Source organism: Sus scrofa, chromosome 6, assembly GCF_054392235.1.
Source record: "Sus scrofa isolate SSC_HxYL_T2T_F1_AM1 chromosome 6, Sscrofa_HxYL_maternal_Yorkshire_Landrace_v2.0, whole genome shotgun sequence".
In the NCBI taxonomy this organism is placed as follows: Eukaryota; Metazoa; Chordata; class Mammalia; order Artiodactyla; family Suidae; genus Sus; species Sus scrofa.
Window position 1 is genome coordinate 61,070,779 of NC_139388.1, and position 26,304 is coordinate 61,097,082.

Sequence of the window (26,304 nt, forward strand, 5' to 3'; positions counted from 1 at the left end):
ATTTGGCAGTTCCCAGGCTAGAGGTTGAATCGGAGCCTACCCCACAGCCACAGCAATGTCAGACCCGAGCCACGTCTTTGACCTGCGCCACAGCTCAGGGCAACACCAGATCCTTAACCCACGAGTGAGGCCAAGGATTGAACCCACATCCTCCATGGATACTGTGTCGGGTTCTTGACCCTCTGGGCCCCGACGGGAAGCCCCCAGATCCATTCTTTTTCTGGTATGTATCTAGTTGCTCAGCATCGTTTGTTACTGAGAATGTCCTTTCCTCCTCTGTGTGGTCTTGGCACCCTCGCCTGTGCATTTTGCATCTTTCACGAGATTATTTCTGGTGTTCTCATCTGTTCCGTTGGTTTATGAATCTGTGTTTATGCCAGTGCCACATGATATTGATTACTTTGTAATGTTTTGAAATCTTAAAATCATGGCCTCCATCTCATCTCTCGAATATGTTGAGCTCATCGGGTGAAGAGCAAGACTAATGTCCATGAGGATGTGAGTTCGATCCCTGGCCTCACTCACATGCAGCACAGGTTGCAGATGTGGCTCAGACCTGGCGTTGCTGGGGCTGTGGTGTAGGCTGGCAGCTGTAGCTCCAATTTGACTCTTAGGCCAGGAACTAACATATGCTGCAGGTGTGGCCTTAAAAAAAAAAAAAAAAAAAAGAGTATTTTCTCTGTTTTATTCCATGAGATTCCCTGTGAATTTTACCATGATTTTTTTCTTTTACTGCAAAAATTGCCTTTGAGGTTGCTGCAGCTGAGGCTTGGGTCGCTTGGATCTGATCCCTGCCCAAGAATTCCATGTGCCGCAGGGCAGCCAAAAAGAAAAAAAAAATTGTCTTGGAAATTTTGACAGACATTCCATTGAACCTATATCACATTTTCAGTCACATGGTCATTTTATTTTAAGTCATCCAATTCACGTATACAGTTTATCTTTAAATTTTTTTATGGAGTTCCCATCGTGGCTCAGTGGTTAATGAATCCGACTAGGAACCATGAGGTTGTGGGTTCGGTCCCTGCCCTGGCTCAGTGGGTTAACGATCTGGTGTTGCCGTGAGCTACAGTGTGGGTTGCAGACGCGGCTCGGATCCCGAGTTGCTGTGGCTCTGGCATAGGCTGGTAGCTACAGCTCCGATTGGGCCCCTAGCCTGGGACCCTCCATATGCCACGGAGCAGCCCAAGAAATGGCAAAAAGACAAAAAAAACTAAAAAAAAAAATGATTTTTTTTTATATATCCTTGGATTTCTTTTTGCACCATTGAGCAGTTTTCGGTGTACCAGTCTTTCACCTACTTGGGGAGTTTTTCCCTAAGAGTGTTCTGTCGCTTTTGTTGCTATAGTAGATAGGATTGTGTCCTAAGTTTCATTGGAATTTGTTGATTGTGTGTAGATATGCAAGTGAATTTTAGGTGCTAATTTTTTTCTTTTTCTTTCAGGGCCGCACCCGCGGCATATGGAGGTTCCCAGGCTAGGGGTTGAATTGGAGCTGTAGCTGCCGGGCTACACCAGAGCCACAGCAACTCAGGATCCAAGCCGCATCTGCAACCTACACCACAGCTCACGGCAGCGCCGGATCCTTAACCCACTGAGCAAGACCAGGGATCGAACCTGTAACCTCATGGTTCCTAGTCGGATTCATTAACCACTGAGCCATGGTGGGAACTCCTGTGCTATTGTCTTTTCTCTGTTTTTCTGTTAATGTTTGCTTCATGTTTGGAGAACCTTTAATGTTGTTTATATATTTATAATTATTATATCTTCTTGGTAATTTGAACCTTTTATTGTTATACAATGTTTTTTGTCTGTTGTTTCAGTTTTTGTCTTTGGCTTATTTTGTCTGATAAAATATAAGTCCCGCCTGGTCTGTTTACAATGCAGCATCTTTTCCTCCCTTTCATTTTTCACCTTCCCATCTCCTTAAATTCATCACTATGTTTCAACTCTTTTTTTTTTTTTTTTTTTTTTTTTTTAGAGCCACACCTGCAGCATATGGAGGTTCCCAGGCTAGGGGTCGAATCAGAGCTGTAGCCGCTGGCCTACACCACAGCCACAGCAACACAGGATCCAAGCCATGTCTTTGACCTACACCACAGTTAATGGCATCGCCAGATCCTTAACCCACTGAGCGAGGCCAGGGATCGAACCTGCAACCTCGTGGTTCCTAGTGGGATTAACCACTGAGCCATGGCCGGAACTCCCAACATTCAACTCTGAGACACACTCTGCATCTCTAGCTGTCACTCTCTGTTTTCCTCCTGTTACTTCCTCTTGTGGTCCCTGTTCAGAGACATTGTACAGTGGTGACAGCTGCCCTGGCTGGCCCCCTTCACTCCGCTGTAACTTCAGAGGAAATGCATTTCTTCTCCCTCCCTCCTTCCATTCTATTTTATTTTATTTTTATTTATTTAATTATTTTTGTCTTTTTGCCATTTCTTGGGCTGCTCCGTGGCATATGGAGGGTCCCAGGCTAGGGGTCGAATCAGAGCTGTAGCCACCGGCCTACGCCAGAGCCACAGCAACTCGGGATCTGAGCCGCATCTACAACCTACACCGCAGCTCACGGCAACGCCAGATTGTTAAGCCACTGAGCAAGGGCAGGGACCGAACCCGCAACCTCATGGTTCCTAGTCGGATTCGTTAACCCCTGCGCCATAATGGGAACTCCCCTCCCTTCCATTTAAAAAAATTTTTTGTCCACAGCGAGCAGCAGCTTGATGTGGGATCTCAGTGTCCAGACCAGGGATTGAACCTGGGCTGCAGCATTGAAAGTGCAGCATCCTACCTAATAGACCACCAGGGAAATTACAAGTGTTTCCTTCTGATTATGATATTTTGGTGAAACATTCCATATTAATTATAATATATTTTTCCATATTCTTTATAGTCATGAGTTTTAATTGTCCAGTAAGCTTTTTTTTTTTTTTTCTTTGACTCATCTTCAGCATGGGGAATTTCCTGGGCTAGCGATCGAACCCAAGCCACAGTAGCAACCTGAGCTGCAGTAGTGAACACCAGGTCCTTAACCCGCTGAACCACAAGAGAACTCTTCTTCAATAAGTTTTGTTTTGTTTGTTTGTTTGTTCATTTTTGGCTGCTTCTTGCCATATGGAGTTCCTGGATGTGAAAGTCCATGGTTTTGTTTTGGTTTTTAATTTTATGGCCACCCCGTAAAATGTGGCATGTGGAAGTTCGAAGCTGCAGTTGCAGCAATGCCCAGTTCTGTGAGCCAGTGCACTGGGCCAGGGATCAAACCCACATCATTGCAGCAGTCTGACCTGTTGCAATCGGATTCTTCACCCACTGCGCCACCGCAGGAACTCCTGTTTTTGTTTTTGCTTTTTTTGGCTGTGCCTATGGCAGGCAAAATTCCCCGGGCCAGGGATCAAACCCAACCCACAGCTGTGCCCCACACCACTGCAGTGACAACATCAGATCCTTAACCCACTTATACCACAAGGGAACTCTTCTGAAATTGGATTTTCGATATGTTCTCTGGCCTTGAAATTTTTCCTTTCTTCCTTCCTTTTTTTAGGGCCAAACCTGCAGCATATGGAGTTCCTGGGCGAGGAGCCCACTTGGAGCTGCAGCTTCTGGCCTGCAGCACAGCCATGGCAGTGATGGATATGAGCTGAATCCTGTGACTTAGGCTGCAGCTTATGGCCACGCTGGATGCTTAACCTCCTGAGCAAGGCCCGGGATCGAACCAGCATCCTCATGGATACTAGTTGAGTTCTAAACTTACTGAGCCTCAGCGGGAACTCCTGGCCTGGAACTTTCCTAGGTTCTCATGTTTATGGTTGAAGTAGTAGTAAGATTACTAACATGCTGTGTCTGTGTGTGAGTGTGTCCACATCTGTTACCTTTTATTTCCTCCCGAGTTGTTCACTTTGAACTTCTTTCAAGTTTTTGCGGGGAACCGTCTGTTTGTGTGCTTCTGATACGCTACTCTTATTTAAATTTTTGCTTCTGTATCTTCGTTCAGGGCTGGCTGTGTCATTTCTTAGCTTCTTGAGCTGAGCTGAGTTTCCCCAAGAATCTGAGAGTTTTCACCTCTGTACGATGGGAGCAAATCTTTCCGTGCTGAGCTGCGATGCTGATTAAGAAAGTTCTTACTTATAGGCGTTCCTGCTGTGGCACAGTGGATTAAGGATCCAGCTGTGTTTCTGTGGTAGCGAGGGTTTGATCCCTGGCCCGGTACAGTGGGTTAAGGGTCCGGCCATGCTGCTGCTGTGGTGTAGGTTGCAGCTGTGGCTCAGATTGGATCCATGGCTGGGGACTTTTCTATATGCCACAGGTGTGATCAAGAAAGAAAAAACAAGTTCATACCTATGAAGTATTTAAAGTAATGCTTAGCTTATCAGAAGTTTCAAACATCTTTATTTATTGCTGTTGTTACTATTATCATAATTTTTTTTTTGTCTTTTTGCCATTTTGGGGGCCATTCCTGTGTCATATGGAGGTTCCCAGGCTAGGGGTCGAATCGGAGCTGTAGCCGCTGGCCTATGCCAGAGCCACAGCAACGCAGGATCTGAGCCGCGTCTGCAACCTACACCACAGCTCATGGCAACGCCGGATCCTTAACCCACTGAGCAAGGGCAGGGATTGAACCCGCAACCTCATGGTTCCTAGTCGGATTCATTAACCACTGAGCCACGACAGGAACTCCACTGTCATCATAATTTAAAATTTAGACTTTTTTTTTTTTTTTTTTAAAGCACTGTGGACTTGGTCATCTCTGAAAGTAAAGACTCACCTTATGGCCCTTGGGGAAACGGGTTTTCCTTTCAGGGACCATTGACCTTGGAGGACGTGGCCATCGAGTTCTCCCCGGAGGAGTGGGCCTGCCTGGACCCTGCCCAGAGGGCCTTGTACTGGGACGTGATGCTGGAGACCTGCAGGAACCTGCTCTCCCTGGGTGAGCATCGCTTCCCTCGAGGGCTGGCATCTGCCCCTGGGTGTCTTTGCATTTCTGTTACGTGGCTCTTTTGAGCCCGTTTTGCGTTATTGATCTGGAATCTCTGTTGACTCCGTGAAAAACTTCAGGAGGAGGCATTAGGAGTTTAAACCTAGCTTTTCCTCAGATGCTCTGCCCACTTCGTGATGCATCAGAGGTGGTTTCAGAGCCGGTGCATTCATACAAGTCAGCAGGCGCCTTTGAACACACCCACTCGCCTGTTTTCTGTGCTTTTTTGCTTTTGGAGTTCGAGGCAAAGAGCTTCATTTCTGCATGTTGTGTGTCGTCAGTCAGGGGGCAGGCCAGGCAAATTTTTGAAGTGTTTTTCTCTCCCCATCTGTACTCACCTCAGTTGCAGTTGGACAAGGAATAAGATTCTGGAAAAGCCATCTTTCTTACGTGCTGGAATGTCTCTTTCTCATCCGAATATTTAACCCATTCTGGAGCAAGAGAAAGAGCCCTGGGCTGTGGAGAGTGACGTGAATGCCTTGGGGGGTGTATCAGAGTGTGGACAGGGATCAGATCTCAGAAGGCCCGGGGGGAGGCCTTGTCTTTAAAGAGTGTTTGGGAAACTCTCCCCTCCCTGGAACGTTCGCTGGGGATACAGAATTTTATTTATTATTTGAGCTCTGGGAGGACATTTTTCTTCTCCACAACTTAGCCCTCTGTCCTTCATCATGTAAAATGTATTCTTTCTCCCTCCAGGGGGGCTGCAGCTTTGACAGAGGCAGAGTCGTTATCGTGATCCTCTGTGCGAGTCATCAGGTGCCCGTGAACTTGTTGCTTGATTTTGGGGCTCCTGAGGGGGACGTTTTTAAAGGGCCCACTTACCCTGTCATCTCTGCTTCCAGACTTGATTCCATTGGATGCTCAGTTCTCAGCCCATGTAGATCATATGTGAGGCCTCCAGACTCTGATGCCTGAACCTCGCCCGGTTCCATCCTCATCTCTTGTTCTCAGGAGACCTCGTCCGAAGATGGACAAACACTGGCTGCTCTCTGAGTCCGTCTGGCCCCTCAGAGCCTGCATGCAGCTGCCTCAAGCCCTGTCTGTGTGTTGACACCCCTCAGACCCACCTTCACTCTTGTCTGTAATGTGGAGGTGGATTCCATCTTATGTCACTGTTACTTGGAAAAACTAAGGACAGTGGACAGAGAGAGAGCCTATCTTTGATTCTTTGATTCCCATTCCTAAAGGGGAGCTTTTTTTTTTTTTTTTGGTCTTTTTAGGGCCACACTCTTGGCACACGGAAGTTCCTAGGTTAGGGGTTGAATTGGAGCTGGAGCTGCCGGCCACAGCCACAGCAACGTGGGATCTAAACCATGTCTGCAGCCTACACCACAGGTCATAGCAACGCCAGATCCTTCGCCCACTGAGCAAGGCCAGGGATTGAACCTGCGTCCTCATGGTTCCTGGTCGGATTTGCTACTGCTGAGCCACAACGGGAACTCCTAGAATGACATCTCAGTGTGAACCAGAATTCATTTTGCTCAATAGACGATCCTTCCCCAGTTAATGTTCCTGGCACCCTTGGGGAACATCCTTTGACCCCATACGCAAGCGTTTATTTGTTTTCTCTGTTGGATGCCATTGATCTCTCTGCCATCATGCCAGGACTGCACTGCTTTGGGTATTTTAGGTTGCTAAGAGGTTTGGAATAATTGTGAAGCTTCCAGCTTCATTCTTTTCAATCTTGTTTTCTGTGTGGAGCATCTTTTGAGATTGCGTGTGACTTTTACCTATTTCTTCAGGACACCCTTGGGATGTTAGTAGCGACTGGGTAGACTCTGCTGCTTATGTAGGGTGGTATTTACATTCCGATGATACTGACTTCCAGCCCAAGAAGTGGGGATAACTTTTCTCATATTTTCTCGTATTTTTCAGCCGTGTCTCTAGTTTGTAGTGCACATACTTTTCTGTTTTGGATCCTCACCCAGGGAGAGCCAGTTCCTGGGGGCGTTTTCCTGGTTTCAGAAATGCTAAGAACATCATCTCGTCCTCTCTGGGAATATGATGTATGTTTTTAGTGAGTCGACACACGGAAATACAACCTGTGCAATAATCAGGTTGATATATGACGTGGCAAGTCGTGTAACAGATGTCAAGTTCATTTCAACTTACAACGTTTTTTTGTTTGTTTGTCTGTCTGTTTTGCCTTTTCTAGGGCCACTTCCCGCGGCATATGGAGGTTCCCAGGCTAGGGGTCGAATCAGAGCTGTAGCCGTCAGCCTACGCCACAGCCACGGCAATGCTGGATCCGAGTGGCATCTGCAACCTACACCACAACTCACGGCAACACTGGATCCTTAAGCCACGGAGCAAGGCCAGGGATCGAACCCGCAACCTCATGGTTCCTAGTCAGATTCATTAACCACTGCGCCACCACGGGAATGCCATCAACTTACAACATGTAAATCTTTCATTCTTTCCCTTACTCATAAAAGAAGTCCTGGAGTTAAAACGGGAGTTAAAACGGGACCGTTGTATGCGACTTGCTAAATCAACTCTTCTTTTTCTTAAAGGTCAGTGTCTCAGTTGCCTCCGTGCAGTTTTGTTCTCACACATGCGCACCGTCACAAGCTGAGCCCCGTGCTCCCTTGTGGGCACCCACCTGTCCCTCCTCAGGCTCTTTCTCGGGCCCCATCTTCCTCCCTTGATGTGGGTGGACACACTGTTATTTCCTGGCATATTTCGTTTATTGTCCTGAACTTCCCCGTCTCCACAGCACTTTTCCACTCAGCCCTCCTCCGCCTTCCACCTCGATACTTACACTGTCAACATAACACCCCTTTCTCTATGGACAGATGTTCTTAGGCCATCACAGCCCTGACGACTCCGAAACCACTTCCAGGAGCTCCCGTGATGGCTCCGCGGAAGTGAGTCTGACGGGTTTGGCCTTGCCGTGAGCTGTGGTGTAGGTTGTAGACACGACTCGGATCCCGCGTTGTTGTGGCTGTGGTGGAGGCCGGTGGTCACAGCTCCAATTTGACCCCATACGCTGTGGGTGCGGCCCTAAAAAGTTAAAAAGAAGAAGAAGAAGAAAAGAAACCGTTTCAGGAAGGGATGGTGACAACCTTGGGAGTTACACAGCTCCTTTCTTCTCGAATCTCCCTGGACATTTGCCTTTAAACTCCTGCTTTTGTTGGAGTATTTTGTAGTCTGTTCTCCTCGGGAGGCCTTCATGTTCAAGAAGCCAAAAGCACGTCGTCTCAGCCTGTCAGGCGAGGTTCACACGCTGGTTCTCAAGACTTTCTGTGTCAGTTGGGATCATGTACAGAAACCTGTGATTTCACCCCCCTGACTTGAAAATTTGTGATAGTTTCCCCCATGCCTTTTTATTTAAAAAAAAAATTTTTTTTTGGCTGTGCCTGCAACATATAAAAATGGCCATGCCAGGGATCAAACTCGTGCTGCAACAGTGACCCAAACCACAGCCTTGGCAATGGTAGGTCCTTAACCATAGGCTACCAGACAACTCCTCGAGCCTTATCTTTTTTTTCTTTCTTTTTTTTTTTTTTTAAATGCTTTTTAAGGGCTACATTCACAGTATATGAAGGTTCCCAGGCTAGGGGTCAAATCAGAGCTACAGCTGCCGGCTTAGCCACAGCCACAGCCTCACCAGATCTGAGCCACGTCTGCAACCTACACCACAGTTCACAATAATGCCAGATCCTTAACCCACTGAGCGAGGCCAGGGATCGAACCTGCAACCTCGTGGTTCCTAGTCGGATTCATTTCCACTGTGCCACGATGGGAGCTCCTTCTTTTCTTTCTTTCTTTTCCTTTTTTTTTTTTTTTTTTTTTTTTTTTTTTTTTTTTTTTGCTTTTTCTTGAGACTTTCAAAGGAAATTGGTAATGTTAGATGGCTTGAAATGGTGCAGATTTTTACAGCAAAAGAATCAAAATTTGCTTTTATATAAAAAGATATGTTAATATTTTGTCGTTTATTATGGTATCCCTTTTTTGCATTATATATTTTATGCTTTTCTTTTGCAATTTATTCTCAACAGTATTTGGTGTAACCCTAGTTAATTTTTTTTTTTTTTTTCTGTCTTTTTGCCTTTTCTAGGGCCGATTCCGTGGTATGTGGAGGTTCCCAGGCTAGGGATCGAATTGGAGCTGTAGCCACCAACCTACACCACAGCCACAGCAACGTGGGATCCGAGCCGCGTCTGCATCCCACACCATGGCTCACAGCAACACTGGATCCTTAACCCACTGAGCAAGGGCAGGGCCGAACCCGCAACCTCATGGTTCCTAGTCGGATTCGTTAACCACTGTGCCACAACAGGAACTCCAACCCTAGTTAAATTTAAATAAATTCACAGATTGCTTGCTCTTCATGGCATATATTTTGGTGCTAGTGAACTGCATATTTTAGGGCACTGTACAGGTAGGGAGTTGCTCCATCTATTGGCTGTTTATATAACTGGAGACTATGTCATTTATTAATATTTCATTGTGGTTTAGAGGTGATGGTCTTTCAGAACGTTTTTGCTTTTTTTCTTTAGGACCACACCTACTGCATATGGACGTTTGCAGGGTAGGGGTCACATTCGGAGCTGCAGCTGCTGGCCTATGCCACAGCCGCAGCAATGCTGGATCCAGGCCTCATCTACAACCTACACCATAGCTCACAGCAATACCGGATCTTTAACCCACTGAGCAAGGCTAGGGATCCAACCCACATCCTCATGGATACTAGTCGTGTTTGTTAGCACTCGGCTACAGTGGGAACTCTCCAGAAGTTTTTATGTTGCTTCATGGGTACACAGTTTTACACGAAGAATTTAGAAGAGCATGTTGTTTTTTAAAACTGTTTTATCAAATTCTCCATTTTGGAGTTCCCGCTGTGGCTCAGCAGGATGGATGGTTTCTCTGCAGGGGCAGGGATGCAGATTTGGTTACGCCCAGCACAGTGAATGAAGGCTCTAGCGTGACCACAGCTGCAGTAAAGACTGCAGCTCTGACTCAGATTTGATGGCTGGCCTGCGAACTCCATATGCCGTGGAGCAGCTGAAAAAGAAAAAAAAAAGTTCTCCGTTTCCTCTGTCCTATATTTGGTTCTCATTTTGAACCTGCCACTCGTTGAGATTATTCACTGAGTAAGCCAGTTATGGATTAGATATTGTCGGGTTTTTTAGCATGCATTTACATTTAGTAAGAATGCGCAGTGTATGTATAGGATAATATTATTTTTCTCCTCAATTATGAGGCACCAGTATATTTAATAGTGATTGGTATGTGCTTTGGGGTCCTGTGATAGCTAACAGAAGTTTTAGCTCTCAAACAATAGCTAAATTGTTATCAATGTGTTTTTGTCATAGGCTGTTTGAAAGTTGGATGCCCCAAAATTAGACAGATTACCTCTGATCACTTTGTCTTTAGTAAAGAATCATTCCTTTTATGTTTCATAAAGGTTTTAATAATATGATTGGGACGCTTCATAACCCTGTTTGGTGTAAGAACTAATTTCAGTGTGATATCATGCATTTAACATGAAATATTTACTTTTTTTTTTTTTTTTTTTTTTGTCTTTTGACTCTGGTTTTTTAGGGCTGCACCCATAGCATATGGAGATTTCCAGGCTAGGGGTCCAATCGGAGCTGTAGCTGCCGGCCTACACCACAGCCACAGCAACACGGGATCCCAACCACATCTGTGACTCACACCATAGCTCACGGCCATGCTGGACCCTTAACCCACGGAGCGAGGCCAGGGATCGAACCCATGTCCTCATGGATACTAGTCGGGTTCATTAACCCCTGAGCCACAACAGGAACTTTGAAATACATACTTATGAGTTCTAATGAATAGTATACTTACGGTTCCTTATATCTTGTAGGGATCTCTCTCATACCTGTGATCAAGAAATTACAAGCCCAGGCGCACATAGATAGAGACGTATGCCAGACAGTGATGCTGGGAGGACATGAACGGAATGAAGTCAACCATTTTCACCTCAGGGAAATTCAAACACATGCCTTTGAGTCTCAGCGAAGCGATGAGGAAAGAAATGACAGAGGAAACCCTACTACCCGTAACGAACATCTCCCTGATAAGGGAGATGGACATGGTAGAAGCGCCGCTATTGGAAACAGACTGGCATCAAGCTTTTGGGATGAACTGCGTATTTTTCACAATGAAGAGACTCTTGCTGAAGTTAATCAGGCTGACAAGCGTGTCAGCGGCAGTGCCTCGTTTTCATCATTGCAGGCTTTTTCTCCCAGTGTCGAAACCTGCATTTCTCGTCCACCTGAGCAGGACCTTCTGCACCCTTCGATGCTGGCACGAGAGCAATGGGAACACGGGGAAAGCCCTTACAAACACAATCCGTGCGGGGAAACGTTTCCTCGCGGCTGGAACCCCCCTCGACGTCAGGTGAGCCATACGGGAAAGAAAGTATATAATTGTGATGTATGTTGCAGAATCTTTCGTCGAGATTCAGACCTTGCACTTCATCAAAGAACTCATAGCGGGGAGAAGCCTTCCAGACATAGCAAAGGTGTCACAACCCTTCCTCGTGGCTCCCACATCCCAGGACCTCCGAGAATCTCAGCAAACGAGAATTTCTATAAATGCAATGTATGTGCAAAAGCATTCACTCAGAGCTCCTACCTTGCCATCCACCAGAGAATTCACACTGGGGAGAAGCCGTACAAATGCAATGACTGCGGCAAGGTCTTTAGTCAAAACTCCTACCTGGCGAAGCACCGCAGAATTCACACTGGAGAGAAGCCGTACAAGTGTCACGAGTGCGGCAAGGCCTTCAGTCAAAAAGGAAACCTGGCGAGTCACTGGAAGATCCACACCGGGGAGAAGCCGTACAAGTGTCACGAGTGCGGCAAGGTCTTCAGTCAGAGATCGACCCTGGTGAGCCATCAGATAATCCACACCGGCGAGAAACATTACAGGTGCAACGAGTGTGGCAAAACCTTTTATTTTGCCTCGCACCTCATTCAGCACCAAACCATCCACTCGGGAGATAAGCCCTATAAATGTGACGTGTGCGGGAAAGTCTTCGGCCAGAACTCCTACCTTGCCATCCATCGGCGGATTCACACGGGCGAGAAGCCCTACCAGTGCCAAGACTGCGGCCGAATCTTTAATCACAGCTCGAACCTCAAGCGACATCAGATAACCCACACCGGCCAGAAACTGTGCAAATGCGACGTGTGCGGCCGAGTCTTCAGCTACAACTCCTACCTTACAATCCACCAGCGCGTGCACACAGGCGAGAAGCCTTACAAGTGCCACGCCTGCGGCAAAGTCTTCAATCGGAATTCAAATCTGACCATCCACCAGCGGGTCCACACCGGGGAGAAACCGTACGCGTGTTCTGAGTGCGGCAGCTGCTTCAGTCGCAAGGCCTACCTCACAAAGCATCAGAGTGTTCACACTAAGCCCAGACCTTGTACAGGTAAAGACTGTTGAAACGCCCTCCCTCAGAGCTCAGCCCTCACTGCACACCCGGTAATACGTATAACAGGGTCCATATTAACGTGATGTATGGGGGGGAGGCCATCCTTCAAAATCGCCCCTTCCTTTTTTTTAGTATTTATTTCTGTGGATTTTTTGCTGTGGCATGCAGCAGCGTGATGGCCTCTTAGTTCCCAGACCAGGGACTGAACTCTGGCCGCAGGGCTGAGAGCGCTGAGTCCTATAACCACTATATGTACAGAGAACACCCAACGTTGACACTGCCGCTCTCTTTTTTTTTTTTTCTTTTGGCCCATGCCCTCGGCTGTAGACGTTTCTGGGCCAGGCGTTGAAACCACGCCATAGCAGGGACCCAGAGCCACAGCGGTGGCAATGCCGGCTTTTTAACCTGCGGGGCCACCAGGGAGCTCCCAAAATTAACACTTCAGATTCATGGGAGCTTCATAGTGGGGAGGTATTATGCAAATGCCGCAAGTGTGGCCAAGCCTCACTTACCATCAGATAATCCACACTGGGCAGAAACCGTAAAAATATATTCATGCATTGAATGTGTCACAGTCTTTTTTTGTTTGTTTGTTTTTTAGGGCCGCACCTGCGGCATAAGGAGGTTCCCAGGCTAGGGGTCCATTCGGAGCTACAGCCGCCGACCTACACCACAGCAACACAGGATCCAAACCGTGTCTGCGACCTACACCACAGCTCATGGCGATGCTGGATCCTTCACCCACGGAGTGAGGCCAGGGAATAGAACCCACAACCTCCTGGTTCCTAGTGGGATTCATTTCTGCTGCACCACAGCGGGAACTCCGAATGTGTCAAAAAGTCTTTAGCCAAAATTCACAGCTTAAGGTCCACCAAAGATTGATCCTGGAGAGAAACTTGACAACTCTTATGAGTGACAAATCGGTCCGTGTCCTTTTTAGCCTGCCTTAGCCTCAGGTACTCCATGCCGGTGAGGGAACTGAAGCAAAGGTGTTAGCAGATGCCCTCATCTTGGGCATCATTGAAGAAAATCATCCTGGAGAGAAATCAGAGAGGTGTATTTAGAAGCACCAGGCGTTTAGATAAGGAATTTACTCACCAAAGAATTCACTCTGGAGATGACCTTACAAATGCCTTGAATGGGAGAAACCTTTACTCAGGGCCCACATTCCGCCAAAATCAGGTAATCCATACTGGGCAGAACGTGACAGATGTCCTGAATATGGCAACATTTCAAATTAGTGTTCACTTGTCACTAGATACAGGATTTTTTTTTTTTTTTTTTGGCCATGCCGCTGCCTTGTGGGATCTCAGTTCTCTGACCAGGGATTGAGCCTGAACCCCAGCAGTGAGAGCACAGAATCCTAACCACTAGACCACCAGGGAACTCTGAGGCATGGGACTATAACATGCGTGGCAAGGATTTTTACCCCGAGAGAACAAGATAAGAACATACTGGAGTGATTCTTTTAAAATGCAGTGACTGGGACAAAATCTTTATTTTGAGGTCACGTTTCAGGCAACAGCAGAGAGCTCACTGAACCACACAAGTGTGTGGGCAGAGGCTTTACCCCAGCCTCATAATTCACTGGACTCCTCAATATTCATCTTCAAGAGAAACTACACAGTCTAATGTGTGTTCCAGGGCTTGTACCTGAAGATTCAATGACAGTAACATAGAAGATTGATTTTGGAGGGCAGTGTTGCAGACGTTGCTAAAAGTTTTGGTCGAGTTATCTACACCTTTGGTGTAGTGACAGAATTCATACAGGTCAGAAACTATGGAGATTAACTGAACATGGGAAGAATTTGATGAAATGATGCCCCCTGAGATTTCATCACAGAACTCATATTTGGGAGAATGCTTCTAAATGTATTGAATTAGGTAAAAAAAAGAATTGTTGTTTTTTGCTTTTTAGGGCCACACCTGCAGCATATGAAAGTTGCCAGGCTAAGAGTCGAATGAATCTGAGCTGTAGCTGCGGGTCTGCGCCACAGCTACAGCAAGACCAGATCCGAGCCTCATCTGCCACCTACACCACAGCTCATGGCAGATCCTTATTAACCCACTGAGCGAGGCCAGGGTTGAACCTGCATCCTCATGGATACTAGTCAGGTTTGTTACTGCCGATCCACAATAGGAACCACCAAGTTTGGCAAATTTTTTTGCCCAATTCTTTTTTTTTTTTTTTTTTTTGCTTTTTAAGGATGCACCTGCTGCATAGGGAAGTTCCCAGGCTCAGGGTCAAACCAGAGCTGCCGTTACCAGCCACAGCCACAGCAACTCAGAATCTAAGCCATGTTTGCAACCTACACCATGGCTCACAGCAATGCTGGATCCTTAACCCACTGAGTGAGACCAGGGATCAAACCCGCATCCTCATGGATACTAGTTGGGTTCATTTCCTCTGCACCACAACGGGAACTCCTTGCCCAGTTCTTCAGTCAGTCTGCATATCAGAATCCATACCAGGATAAATGAGCCTTAGTTCTCATAGATTAATCTGAGATATAACCTAACTGCAGAATCACAAGTCACAGTATGTTAAAACTTCAGGTTGAAAGGTATAAAGAAGAGTATAGCCTTTTTGATAAAACTCAATTAATAGAAAACACAGTGAAGATAACAGGCCATTTACACATATATTCTTCTTCCTGTCATACTTAAGTATTATGGGGAGAAAAAAAAGTTCCTGTCATGGCTCAGTGGTTAACAAATCTGACTAGGAACCATGAGGTGGCAGGTTCGATCCCTGGTCTTGCTCAGTGGGTTAAGGATCCGGTGTTGCCATGAGCTGTGGTGCAGGTTGCAGATGCGACTCGGATCTGGCGTTGCTGTGGCTCTGGCATAGGCCGGCGGCTACAGCTCCGATTCGAGCCCTAGCCTGGGAACCTCCATACGCTGCGGGAGCGGCCCTAGAAAATTAAAAAAAAAAAAAAAGTTATGGGGGTGTTTTTTTTTTTCTTTTTGGTCTTTTTAGGGCTGCACTCTCAGCATATGGAGGTTCCCAGGCTAGGGGTCTTAATCGGAGCTGTAGCTGCCGGCCTACACCACAGCCATGCAGGATCCGAGCCGCGTCTGACCTCCAGCACAGCTCACAGCAGCGCCAGATCCTTCACCCACTGCGCAAGGCCAGGGATCGAACCTTTATCCTCATGGCTACTAGTCGGGTTCGTTAACCAGCGAGCCACTCCGGGCACGCCTCAACCTGAAGTTTGAAGTTTCTTGGTCTCAGGCCTTCTCGACAGGCCTTTGACGATGGTCCTGTGGCAGGAGTTGGTGAGGGGCAGGATCTGACTTCTCGAGGGGTGGTACCTTCCCATCCGTGTTCCCTGTGAAAACGAGGAGCCTGTGTTACCAAATGCAGTTGTGTGTAAAGTAGCAGTTGTGGGGGGGCAGAGGATAAAATATAAAACTCTGATGGGACTCATCATTCTTATTGCATTCAGGGTCTTTGTCTATGGTCAGGTGACCGCGGGTTATAGGACACGGTGCCCCACCAGAGATTGAACAGAGCAGGATGGACCTTAAAGGACTGGACTTGAGAGTGACAGCTTCCTAGGGACCGATTATGTGATAGGAAAAGGGCACAGGAACCGTTGGTCACTTTCTTCATTGCACGGGAATAGGTGTGTTTGCATCTGTGTCTGCTGAGCAGTAAGTCCTTGGAATTGAAGAGAGAGCAGTTACCTGTAGCAAAAAATTGAATTACTAGGTGGTGAGGCTTAGTGGAGGATAAGCTTAAGGTTTTCTTTTTTTTTTTGAAGGGCCTCACCTGCGTTAGGGGTTGAACCAGAGCTGCAGCTGCCGGCCTAGTAGGCCACAGCCAGAGCCACAGCAACACAGGATCTGAGCCTCATCTGCGACCTACACCACGGCTCACGGCAACGCCGAACCTTAACCCATTGAGCGAGGGCAGGGGTCAAACCCACATCCTCATGAATGCTAGTCGAGTTCTTAACCCACTGTGCCACAGTAGGAACTCCCGGAATAGGATTCTTTACTAAAGAAAGAATGATTCCCAAGCTTAAGGTTTGAACTTCCAGATTGCCTCAAAGGAAGGAGCCCTCAGGCTTTTTTATCAGCTTGTCTAGATAGGCTGAACAGTAGGGATTTTTTTGAGAATAAAAGGTGTCAATAGACATCAAAAAATAGAATCAGGGAGTTCCCGTCGTGGCTCAGTAGTTAACGAATCCAACTAGGAGCCATGAGGTTGCTGAGTTCGATCCCTGCCCTTGCTCAGTGGGTTAAGGATCCAGTGTTGCCACGAGCTATAGTGTGGACCAAGACTCGGCTTGGATCCTGTGTTGCTGTGTCTCTGGTGTAGGCAGGCGGCTACAGCTCCAATTAGACCTCTAGCCTGGGAACCTCCATGTGCCACAGGTTCGGCCCTAGAAGAGGCAAAAAAAAAACCCACAAATAAATAAATAGAATCAGGAGTTCCCTTGGCTCAGTAGTTAACACCACTAGTATCCATGAGAATGTGGGTTCTATCCCCGGCCTTTCTCAGTGGATTAAGGATCAGGTGTTGCCATGAGCTGTGGTGTAGGTTGCAGACTTGGCTAGGATCCTGTGTTGCTGTGGCTGTGGTGCAGGCCGGCAGCTATAGCTCCGAATCAACCCTTAGCCTGGGAACTCCCATATGCCTCAGGTGCATCCCTAAAAAGACAAAAAAAAAAAAAAAAAAAGAAAAAAAAACAAACCGGACTCTTTAATAAACACTGACTGTTCACTGTTGAAATTCCTGATTTTTTTTTTCATTTTTTAAAGTTTTATTGACGTACAGTTGATTTATAATGTGATAATTTCTGCTGTACAACAATGTGATTCAATGATGCATGTAGAAATTCCCGACTTTTTGATTTGGAAAACCACACTTCTTCATGCTATTAATTTACTACATTTCTTTTCCTGCCTACGCATATATGCCATTGTATGATTCTTGAAAATACGATTCTTGAAAATGCTTGTAAAATACTATTTATATAAATGGCCAGAAATATTTTTATCCTAGTTTAATGATAATTAATGTTTGAAATTGTTTATTAAATAACATAACTAAGCAATTTACTCAAAGAGCAATTTCCCACATGCTATTAAAATGTCAATTTCAAATTGTGATAGTAAGCAGTGTGTTACATTGTTTATTTTTCTACTCTAATAAAATGTTTAGCCATATTATCTTATCTCCACGTATCTTTCTCCTGTTTTACAGCAAGGGGTTTTTGGGGGGTCTCTTGCGACATCATAATGCACACAAGGCAATGACAGGGCAAGGAGCTGAATCGTAAACATGAAAAATGGTTCCTTAAGGGCTTTCGTTCAGTGAAAGAGGTGGAATGGCAAGATGGTGACACGAAATCTTTCTTGTGGGAATTGGCTAGTATCGGGTTCTTGGAAATCAAATGCGTGAAGTTGAAGAAACATGTAGTGAAGTGATGGAGTTCCCATCATGGTTCAGTGGTTAAGGAATCCGACTAGGAACCAAGAGGTTGCGGGTTTGATCCCTGACCTTGCTCAGTGGGTTAAGGATCCGGCGTTGCCATGAGCTGCAGTGTAGGTTGCAGACGAGCACAGATCCCGCGTTGCTGTGACTGTGGTGTAGGCCAGTGGCTACATCTCCAATTGGACCCCTAGCCTGGGAACCTCCATATCCCATGGGTACAGCCGAAGAAAATGGCAAAAAGACAAAAGAAAAAGAAAAAAAAAACATGTAGCGAAGTGAGTGAAATGAGAAGGGTGAATGAGATAAACTCCGAAGTTCCAAGTACAGTTTGTGACAAGGAGACAGTCTCTGTTGCCAGATTCCTGCCAGCCCCTCTGCCGGTTCCCAGTGACGAATTCACACTTGGAGCCAGAGGATCTTGCAGAGAAAATAAGATTTGTCCTATTTGTAGCACGACAACTGACAGCCAATATTCTCTGCTTAGGATTTGTTCCCAACCAGAACAATGTGTTTTTCATTGGTAAGTGGTCTTGATTTTCATTTGGATTATCTTTAATATACTTTCTAGGATTTATTTCTGCTGCTGCCACAGCAGTGAAAGCACCAAATCCTAACCACTAGACCACCAGAGAACTCCTTCACATCAACTTACTCGTTTGTGTTTATTTGTTTGTTTTTGCCTTTTATAGAGCTGCTCCTACAGCATATGGAGGTTCCCAAGCTAGAGAGCTAATCGGAGCTGTAGCTTCTGGCCTACACCACAGCCACAACAACTCGAGATCCGAGCCGCGTCTGTGACCTACACCGCAGCTCACAGCAACACTGGATCCTTAACCCACTGAGCAAGGTCAGGGACTGGACCCGCCACCTCATGGTTCTTAGTCAGATTCATTAACTCCTGCACCACACGAAACTCCATCAACTCACTTGTTCATTATGTTTATTTTTCTTTCTTTTTTTTCTGTTAACTTTGTCTAATTTTGTATCCTGGTGGTACTGGCCTCGTGGATTTAGTTGACAAGTGCTCCCTCCTGTTCTTTGCTTACAGTCAAATGCTATAGAATTACTGTTAAGTCTTTCTTTGTAAATTCGAATTGTCTGAGGCCTTTGTGACTTTGTTACATTAGCTTTTATAAACTACAGCCTCTGTGTGTCGACTGTTGAGCAACAACTCAACACAAAGACTGCAAGGGAAAGTGAACTGGAGACGTTGGTTACTCACAGATCCTGGAGGAGATGCAAGGTAAGACTGGAGGCAGCAGGTCAGAAGTCCAGGCAGGGTCCAAGCAGAGAACACAGGGCAGGCCTTTTATTAGTGTCCATGAATGGGCTTCTGTAGTGTCTGGAGCTGAGGCTGGATTGGTCAAACAAACCATAAAAGTAGGAATTGGTAAGCTTCAGTGGGAGAATGGGAGTCATATTTAAAGAAGAACTCGGGGAGCTCCCAGCGTGGCTCAGCGGTCAACGAATATGACTGGCATCCACGAGGACCCAGGTTTGATCCCTGACCTTGCTCAAGTGGGTTAAGGATCCGGTATGCCATGTGACGTGGTGTAGGTCGAAGATGCGGCTTAGATCCTGTGTTGCTGTGGCTGTGGTGTAGGCCGGCAGCTACAGCTCTGATTCAACCCCTAGCCTGGGAACCTCCGTATACTGAGGGTGCGACCCTAAAAACATAAATAAAAATTTAAAAAAATTGGAGTTCCCGTTATGGCGCAGTGGTTAACAAATCTGACTGGGAACCATGAAGTTGCGGGTTCGATCCCTGGCCTTGCTCAGTGGGTTGAGGACCCAGCGTTGCCGTGAGCTGTGGTGTAGATTGCAGATGCGGCTCAGATCCCGAGTTGCTGTGTCTCTGGTGTAGGTCGGTGGCTACAGCTTTGATTGGACCCCTAGCCTGGGAACCTCCACCTGCCACGGGAGTGGCCCTAGAAAAGACAAAAAAAAAAAAAAAAAAAAAAAGAAGAACTCAGGGAAGGCCTGGGGTGATGGGAAGTGTTGTTATTTCAAGGGCAGTGCAGGGAGTCATCCTGTTACCTAGGATGTGCTGTCAAGGCCAAGGCTAGTAGTGTCAGCTCAAGACTCCTGCGGGCCACTTGGCCACACCAAATAGATGCTGAAACAGCCCTATTATGGAACAGATTAAACTCTCCAAGCCACTGTCTCTGATTACCGGGTTCTTTTTTGGGTGGTGGGCATTTGCAAATTATAAGTTTATTTTTGCAATTCAGTGATCTGTTTCACTTTGGCAATTTGTTGTGAATTATTTTTTTCACGGAATCAGTCCATTTCATTTTCGTTTTTCACTATAATTTTGTAGATTATTTTTTGGCGACCCCACAGCATATGAAGTTCCTGGGCTAGGGATCAGATCCAGGCCACATTTGCAGCCTAGCAATGTTAGCCTGCTGTGCCAGGGCAGGGATTGAACCTGCATCCTGGTGACTCAGAGACTCTGTGGATCCCATCTCGCCACAGTGGGAACTCCAAATTATGTAAACTTCTTTTTTTTTTTTTTTTTACTTAGGGCTGCTCCCACGGCATGTGGAGGTTCCCAGGCTAGGGATCAAATCTGAGCTACAGCTGCCGGCCACAGCCACAGCAATGCAGGATCTGAGCCACATCTTTAACCTACACCACAGCTCACAGCAACGCTGGATCCTCAACCCACTGAGGGAAGTCAGGGATCGAACCTGCAACCTCATGGTTCCTAGTCAGATTTGTTTCCGCTCTGCCACGACAGGAACTCCCAAATTCTGTAGATTTTTAATTGTCCCTTTCTACAGTGTCTGCAGATTCTGCAATGATACTCCCTATTTGTTTATTTATTGTCTTTCTAGGGCCACACCTTTGGCATATGAAGGTTCCCAGGCTAGGAGTCCAATCAGGGCTGTAGCTGCTGGCCTACAACACAGCCACAGCGACTCGGGATCCTTAGCCCACTGAGCGAGGCCAGGGATCAAACCTGCATCCTCGTGGATACTGGTTTCATATTATTTCCAATCATTTATCACCCGCCAGTGAGATAATGCTTGTCTGTCCAGTGATAACAAGCTTGGCTGCTTGACTTAGGCAACCCTTCCTTCCCTTTAATATGACCTCTCTTCCTTGACCGTTTTAGGCACACTTGGCCTTTCAAGTGCCCAGGCCAGTGTGGTGTGCGCAGAATGGCAGAATTCAACTTGAAATGGAAGCTTCCGGAGTTTTTGCTTTCTCTTCTCCCTGCTGCAAGAATGGTCTTGGATAGACTGAAATTTTACCCTGAATGTCAGAACTGAATTATAGAAACACATAAAAAAGGTGAATAATGATATGAGGAAGCAATAAATGTTTGTTGTTGTAAGCCTTCGAGAATTGAGTAATACTTGTTACACAGAGCAAAGCTTGTAAAAAGGTGAGAAGTACACTTTCAGTGACTTTTCTTTTTTCACACTCACCTTAACCTCCCAAAGACAAGGTTCCAAAGGAGAACTCATTATTTCCAGTAATCTTTTAAATCTTGATTTCAAGAATTCCCTTCCTAGGAATTCCCGTCGTGGCGCAGCAGAAACGAATCTGACTAGGAACCATGAAGTTGAGGGTTCGATCCCTGACTTCGCTCAGTGGGTTAAGAATCTGGCGTTGCTGTGAGCTGTGGTGTAGGTCGCAGATGTGGCTTGGATCTGGTGTTGCTGTGGCTCTGGTGTAGGCCGGTGGCTGCAGCTCAGATTGGACCCCTAGCCTAGGAACCTCCATATGCCATGGGTGCGGCCCTAAAAAGCCAAAAAGAGACCAAGAAAAAAAAAAAATCCCTTCCTAGATTATTACCTTCCTTTCTTCTTTCAGTATATATTGTCTCTTCCATTAGAATATCCACTTAGGGAGTTTCCGTCATGGCGCAGTGGTTAACGAATCTGACTAGGAACCATGAGGTTGCGGGTTCGGTCCCTGGCCTTGCTCAGTGGGTTAAGGATCCGGCGTTGCCGTGAGCTGTGGTGTAGGTTGCAGACTCGGCTCAGATCCCACGTTGCTGTGGCTCTGGCTTGGGCTGGCGGCTGCAGCTCCGATTCAACCCCTAGCCTGGGAACCTCCATGTGCCGCGGGAGCGGCCCAAAGAGATAGCAAGAAGACAAAAAAAAAAAAAAAAAAAAAAAAAAGAATACCCACTTAGTTTTAATTCCACTACATATGTGTGTTACTCTCTTTGTCTAACTACAATCAGTTGACCATGGCTTTTCAGTTTTGACACTTCCAACTGGTTTATCATGATGTTTGTAAATAACCTCACTAAAATTGTCCTGTGAACATGATGCTCTCTTCACTTGAGGAAGGAAGCCTCATAACTACATGAGCTCAAAACTGCTACAAACCGGAAGCTAACACCGAGGGCCAAAACGCCAAGCATGAAAGAAATGAAAGAGCCCTAAGGCTTTTCATGTCTTGTGAAATTGCTATTCCTTTCTGACGAATGGTCTTATCAATTCCACATGGTAATTTAATACGAAAATATAGTATATTAATATACCTGTTATATTATAACCGAGGGATGTTCAGAATCAGGGAAGCTACCGTAAGAATTTCCTATGGAGCAGTAGAGACTTAAATAGGATTTCTTTGAAACTACAGGATCTATTTACTTAAGGGTAAACACTTAAAATGTTATTTTATCTTTATTTAAAAATATTATTCATTTATTTATGGCCACACCCTCATCATGTGGACGCTTTGGGGCCAGGGATCAAACCTGTGCCATAACAGTTTCAACACCAGGTTCTTAAGCCACTGTGCCACCAGGGAACTCCAAAATATTATTTTAAAGTGTGTGTTTCTGAAAGACATGAAATGATTCTTTCTTACATTACTGTTTTCAATTCTATTTTTCCATTTATTCACTGTCCACATACAAAATATTGAGTCCCGAATGTCAACATTCTTAAGCATTTTCTTTTTTTAATAAGATATCTTTCAGGGAGATCCCATTGTGGCTCAGTGGGTTACAAACCTGCCTAGTATCCATGAGGATACAGGTTCGATCCCTGGCCTCGCTCAGTGGGTTAAGGATGCAGTGTTGCAGTAAGCTGTGGTGTAGATAGCAGACGCAGCTTGGATCTGGCATTGCTGAGGCTGTGGTGTAGGCCAGCAGCTGCAGCTCCAATTTGACCCCTATCCTAGGAACTTCCATATGTGGCACCTGCGGCCCTTTAAAAAAAAAAGAAAAAGAGAGAAAAAGAAAAAAAAAATACCCAAGACCAGAAAGCACACAGGGAAAGCCCTTACAGATATAACAGGTGTGGCCAAAACGTCCATATGTTGCAGGTGCAGCCCTTAAAAAAAAAAAAAAAAAAAAAAAAAAAAAAAAAAAAAAAGGAGTTCCCATTGTGGCACAGTGGTTAATGAATCCGACTAGGAACCATGAGGTTGCGGTTCGATCCCTGGCCTCGCTCAGTGGGTTAAGGATCCAGTGTTGCTGTGAGCTGTGGTGTAGGTCGCAGATACAGCTCAGATCCCACATTGCTGTGGCTCTGGTGTAGGCCCGAGGCTACAGCTCCGATTTGACCCCTAGCCTGGGAACCTCCATATGCTGAGGGAGCCGCCCAAGAAAAAGACAAAAAAAAAAAAAAAATAGCTTTCATATGAATTTTAGGTGTGTTTTTTACTTTTTATTTATTTTTTTGCTTAGGTGTATTTTTTGCAACAAAAAAGGTCCTATTCCTCATATTTACATTTTGATCATTATATAGTGGAGGCCATTCCTATCTGCTACTACTGATTATCTAGCCTTTTTTTTTTTTTTTTTTTGCTTTTTAGGGCTGCACCCACGGCATATGAAGTTCCCAGGCTAGGGGTCGAATCAGAGCTACAGCTGCTGGCCTACACTATAGCTCATGGCAACTCTGGGTCCTTAACCCACTGAGCGAGGCCAGGGATCAAACCCCTATCCTCACGGATCCTAGTCGGGTTTGTTAACTGCTGAAACTACAGGATCTATTTAGTTGTCGGTAAACACTTAAAATGTTATTTTATCATTTAATATTCCTCACGAAGGGAATTCCACTTTTTTATTTTTTCTTTCTTGGTTTTTTATTTATTTATTTATTTATTTTTTGGCTACCCAATGGTACATGGAGTTCCTAGGCCAGGGATCAGATCTGAGCCACAGTTTTGATCTATGCCACCGGTGCGGCAACACCAGATACTTTAAGCCACTGTGCCAGGCCGGGAATCAAACCTGTGACCTCGTGCTGCAGAGATGCCCCCATCCCATTTCACCGCATCAGGAACGCCTTCCTCCTTCCTCCCTTCCTCACATAGTCGTGTGTTCCCATCAAATGCTGATTGAATAAACAAACTGGAACTTTACTGCTCAGCAGTAGAAAGTTGTTTGGCCACGGCTGGGACATGAGGAAGTTCCCGGGCCAGCGAAGGAACCCACTTCGCAGTTGTAATCTGCCCTCCAGCTGGGGCAAGGCCAGATCCTTAAACCATGTGCCTCCGGTGAACTTCCAGTATGACGTTATAAGGCATGATAACATTTGCAACATTGACGACCCTTAAAAGCAACATACTAAGTGAAAGGAGAAATAATGCCACATATTGCATGACTTAATTTATATGAAATACCCAGAAGAGCCATAGCCATTGGGTCGGTAAGTAGGTTAATCTTTGCCTATGATGGCGGTAGAGGTCAGCAGTACAGATTCTTTTTTTTTTTTTTTTTTTGTCTTTTTGCCTTTTCTTGGGCTGCTCCCACGGCATATAGAGGTTCCCAGGCTAGGGGTCAAATCAGAGCTGTAGCTGCCGGCCTACGCCAGAGCCATAGCAACTTGGGATCCGAGCCAGGTCTGCACCCTACACCACAGCTCACTGCAACACTAGATCCTTAACCACTGAGCAAGACCAGGGATCGAACCTGAAACCTCATGGTTCCTAGTCGGATTCATTAACCACTGCACCACGACGGGAACGCCTAAAGCATGCAGATCTTTTAAGGGGTAGGAATGAACGCTCATATTGTGGTTGGACAAAGTTGCAAAAATACTACATTTCATTGTCTGGAACAGTTTAAAAGTGCATTTTATTGTAGACAAATTATGCATAAAAGGAGCATAAGCTAATAGGTCCCTAGTGAATTCAGAAAATACTTCTGATCTACTAACCACGGCACAAGATGTTATTTTTTTCTCTTTTTGTATAAAATTGATGGGGCTAACAGTGGTCATCCCTATACCCAATAATGTTATGATGAACTGGGTATCACCAATGGTGCTTTGAGGTACTCTTACTTCCGTCCTAGTTGTTATTTATTTTGGAAACATGCAGGGAGTAGGCTGCAAAAAAGGAGGGGATTTCTTTGTGTCTTTGCAATCTATTAGTGTTGCCTGTGTTCCTTATCACAATCGGTTTCATGATTATTCAGTAATAAAACTTTTTTTTTTTCCATTTTACATTCATGAAGGAAAAACTCAGGTCAGGAAATTTTTGTTAACTATATTTTTCCCAACAGTGTTTATGTGGAAGAAAGATTTTTTTTGGGGGGGGATAATTTTTTGGGCTCATTTGGCTCAGTTACTGTGGACTAGTTTAGGTTCAATAATCCTCAATGAGTGCTAACTGCAGGATTACATGCAGACGTTGCAGCAGGTGGGTCTGCATGGGAGGCGTTTAAACATAACACCCAGCTCATCCGCATGTGTGTGTGCTGTTTACATGCACTTCTCTTCCCTAGGCGACAGAATGTAACGATCTTTCATCCTTTTCATAAAAATTTGCCGGTGCCTCACCATCTTATTTCTGTGATGGGGGGATAAACTTTCACATTCCGAAGTCCTCTAGTCTCAGACCCCAGGTCTTGTCTCTGAGTCTCTAGAACTAAGCACAGTGTTGATTTTGGCCTCTTGGTTGAATGTGAACAGAAACAGAAACGCTGATCTATAGGGTGTGAATATGAAAAAGCACCAATTATTGAGGGAGAGTTTTGTATGTCTCATTCTAGTTTGTAATACAGAGAACGGTCTAGTTCTTATTTCTTTAAGCTGCTTAAATGAATTCTAAATTGTTGAAAATGTTCCTGGACCCAACCATTTCTCCACCGGAACCACTTGGAAAACCCAAGCTTCCAGACCTCTGATTTGCTTCCCGCTTCCTCGCAGGACATGCAAGCAAGCTGCTGGCAAAACAGCTTTTTACTAAAACCAATTTCATCTTAAGAGGAAACATCTTAGCTTCCGATGTAAGGGCCACATAATTTTAAGCCTTTACCTTAAAACTTACAGATGGTCACTTAAGGTTTGCAGGTCAAGGTATTGGGAAAGAACCTTAAGGAGCCCCTGCTCCTGGACTGTCCTGGGCCCGCCCCTCGCCCCGCCCCTCGACCGCCCCGCCCCTCGCCTGTAGCGCGGTCGCCGAAGCCCCGCCTCTTCCCTTTGTGCCCCCTTTCCGCCGGAACCGGAAACGGAGTCCACTAAGCTTAGATCACCGTGAGATGTTGTTTCTC

General features: G+C 45.8%; 1 protein-coding gene across 11 annotated transcripts in view; it reads left to right on the forward strand.

Moving 5' to 3' along the window:
• Positions 1-26,304, forward strand: part of LOC146402437 (uncharacterized) — a 43,809-nt gene that overhangs the window by 7,272 nt on the left and 10,233 nt on the right. For 2 of the 11 annotated variants that reach the window (XM_084961524.1, XM_084961521.1), the window contains exons 3-5: positions 4,797-4,923; positions 10,808-15,221; positions 15,417-17,566. In XM_084961524.1, the coding sequence (XP_084817650.1) occupies positions 4,797-4,923; positions 10,808-12,396 (1,716 nt within the window). In that variant the 3' untranslated portion in view covers positions 12,397-15,221; positions 15,417-17,566. Of the gene's footprint in view, positions 1-4,796; positions 4,924-10,807; positions 15,222-15,388; positions 17,567-18,958; positions 19,075-20,952; positions 21,172-26,304 lie in introns of those variants that run through there. The other 9 variants (XM_084961525.1, XM_084961527.1, XM_084961519.1 and 6 more) reach the window with 8 other exon arrangements.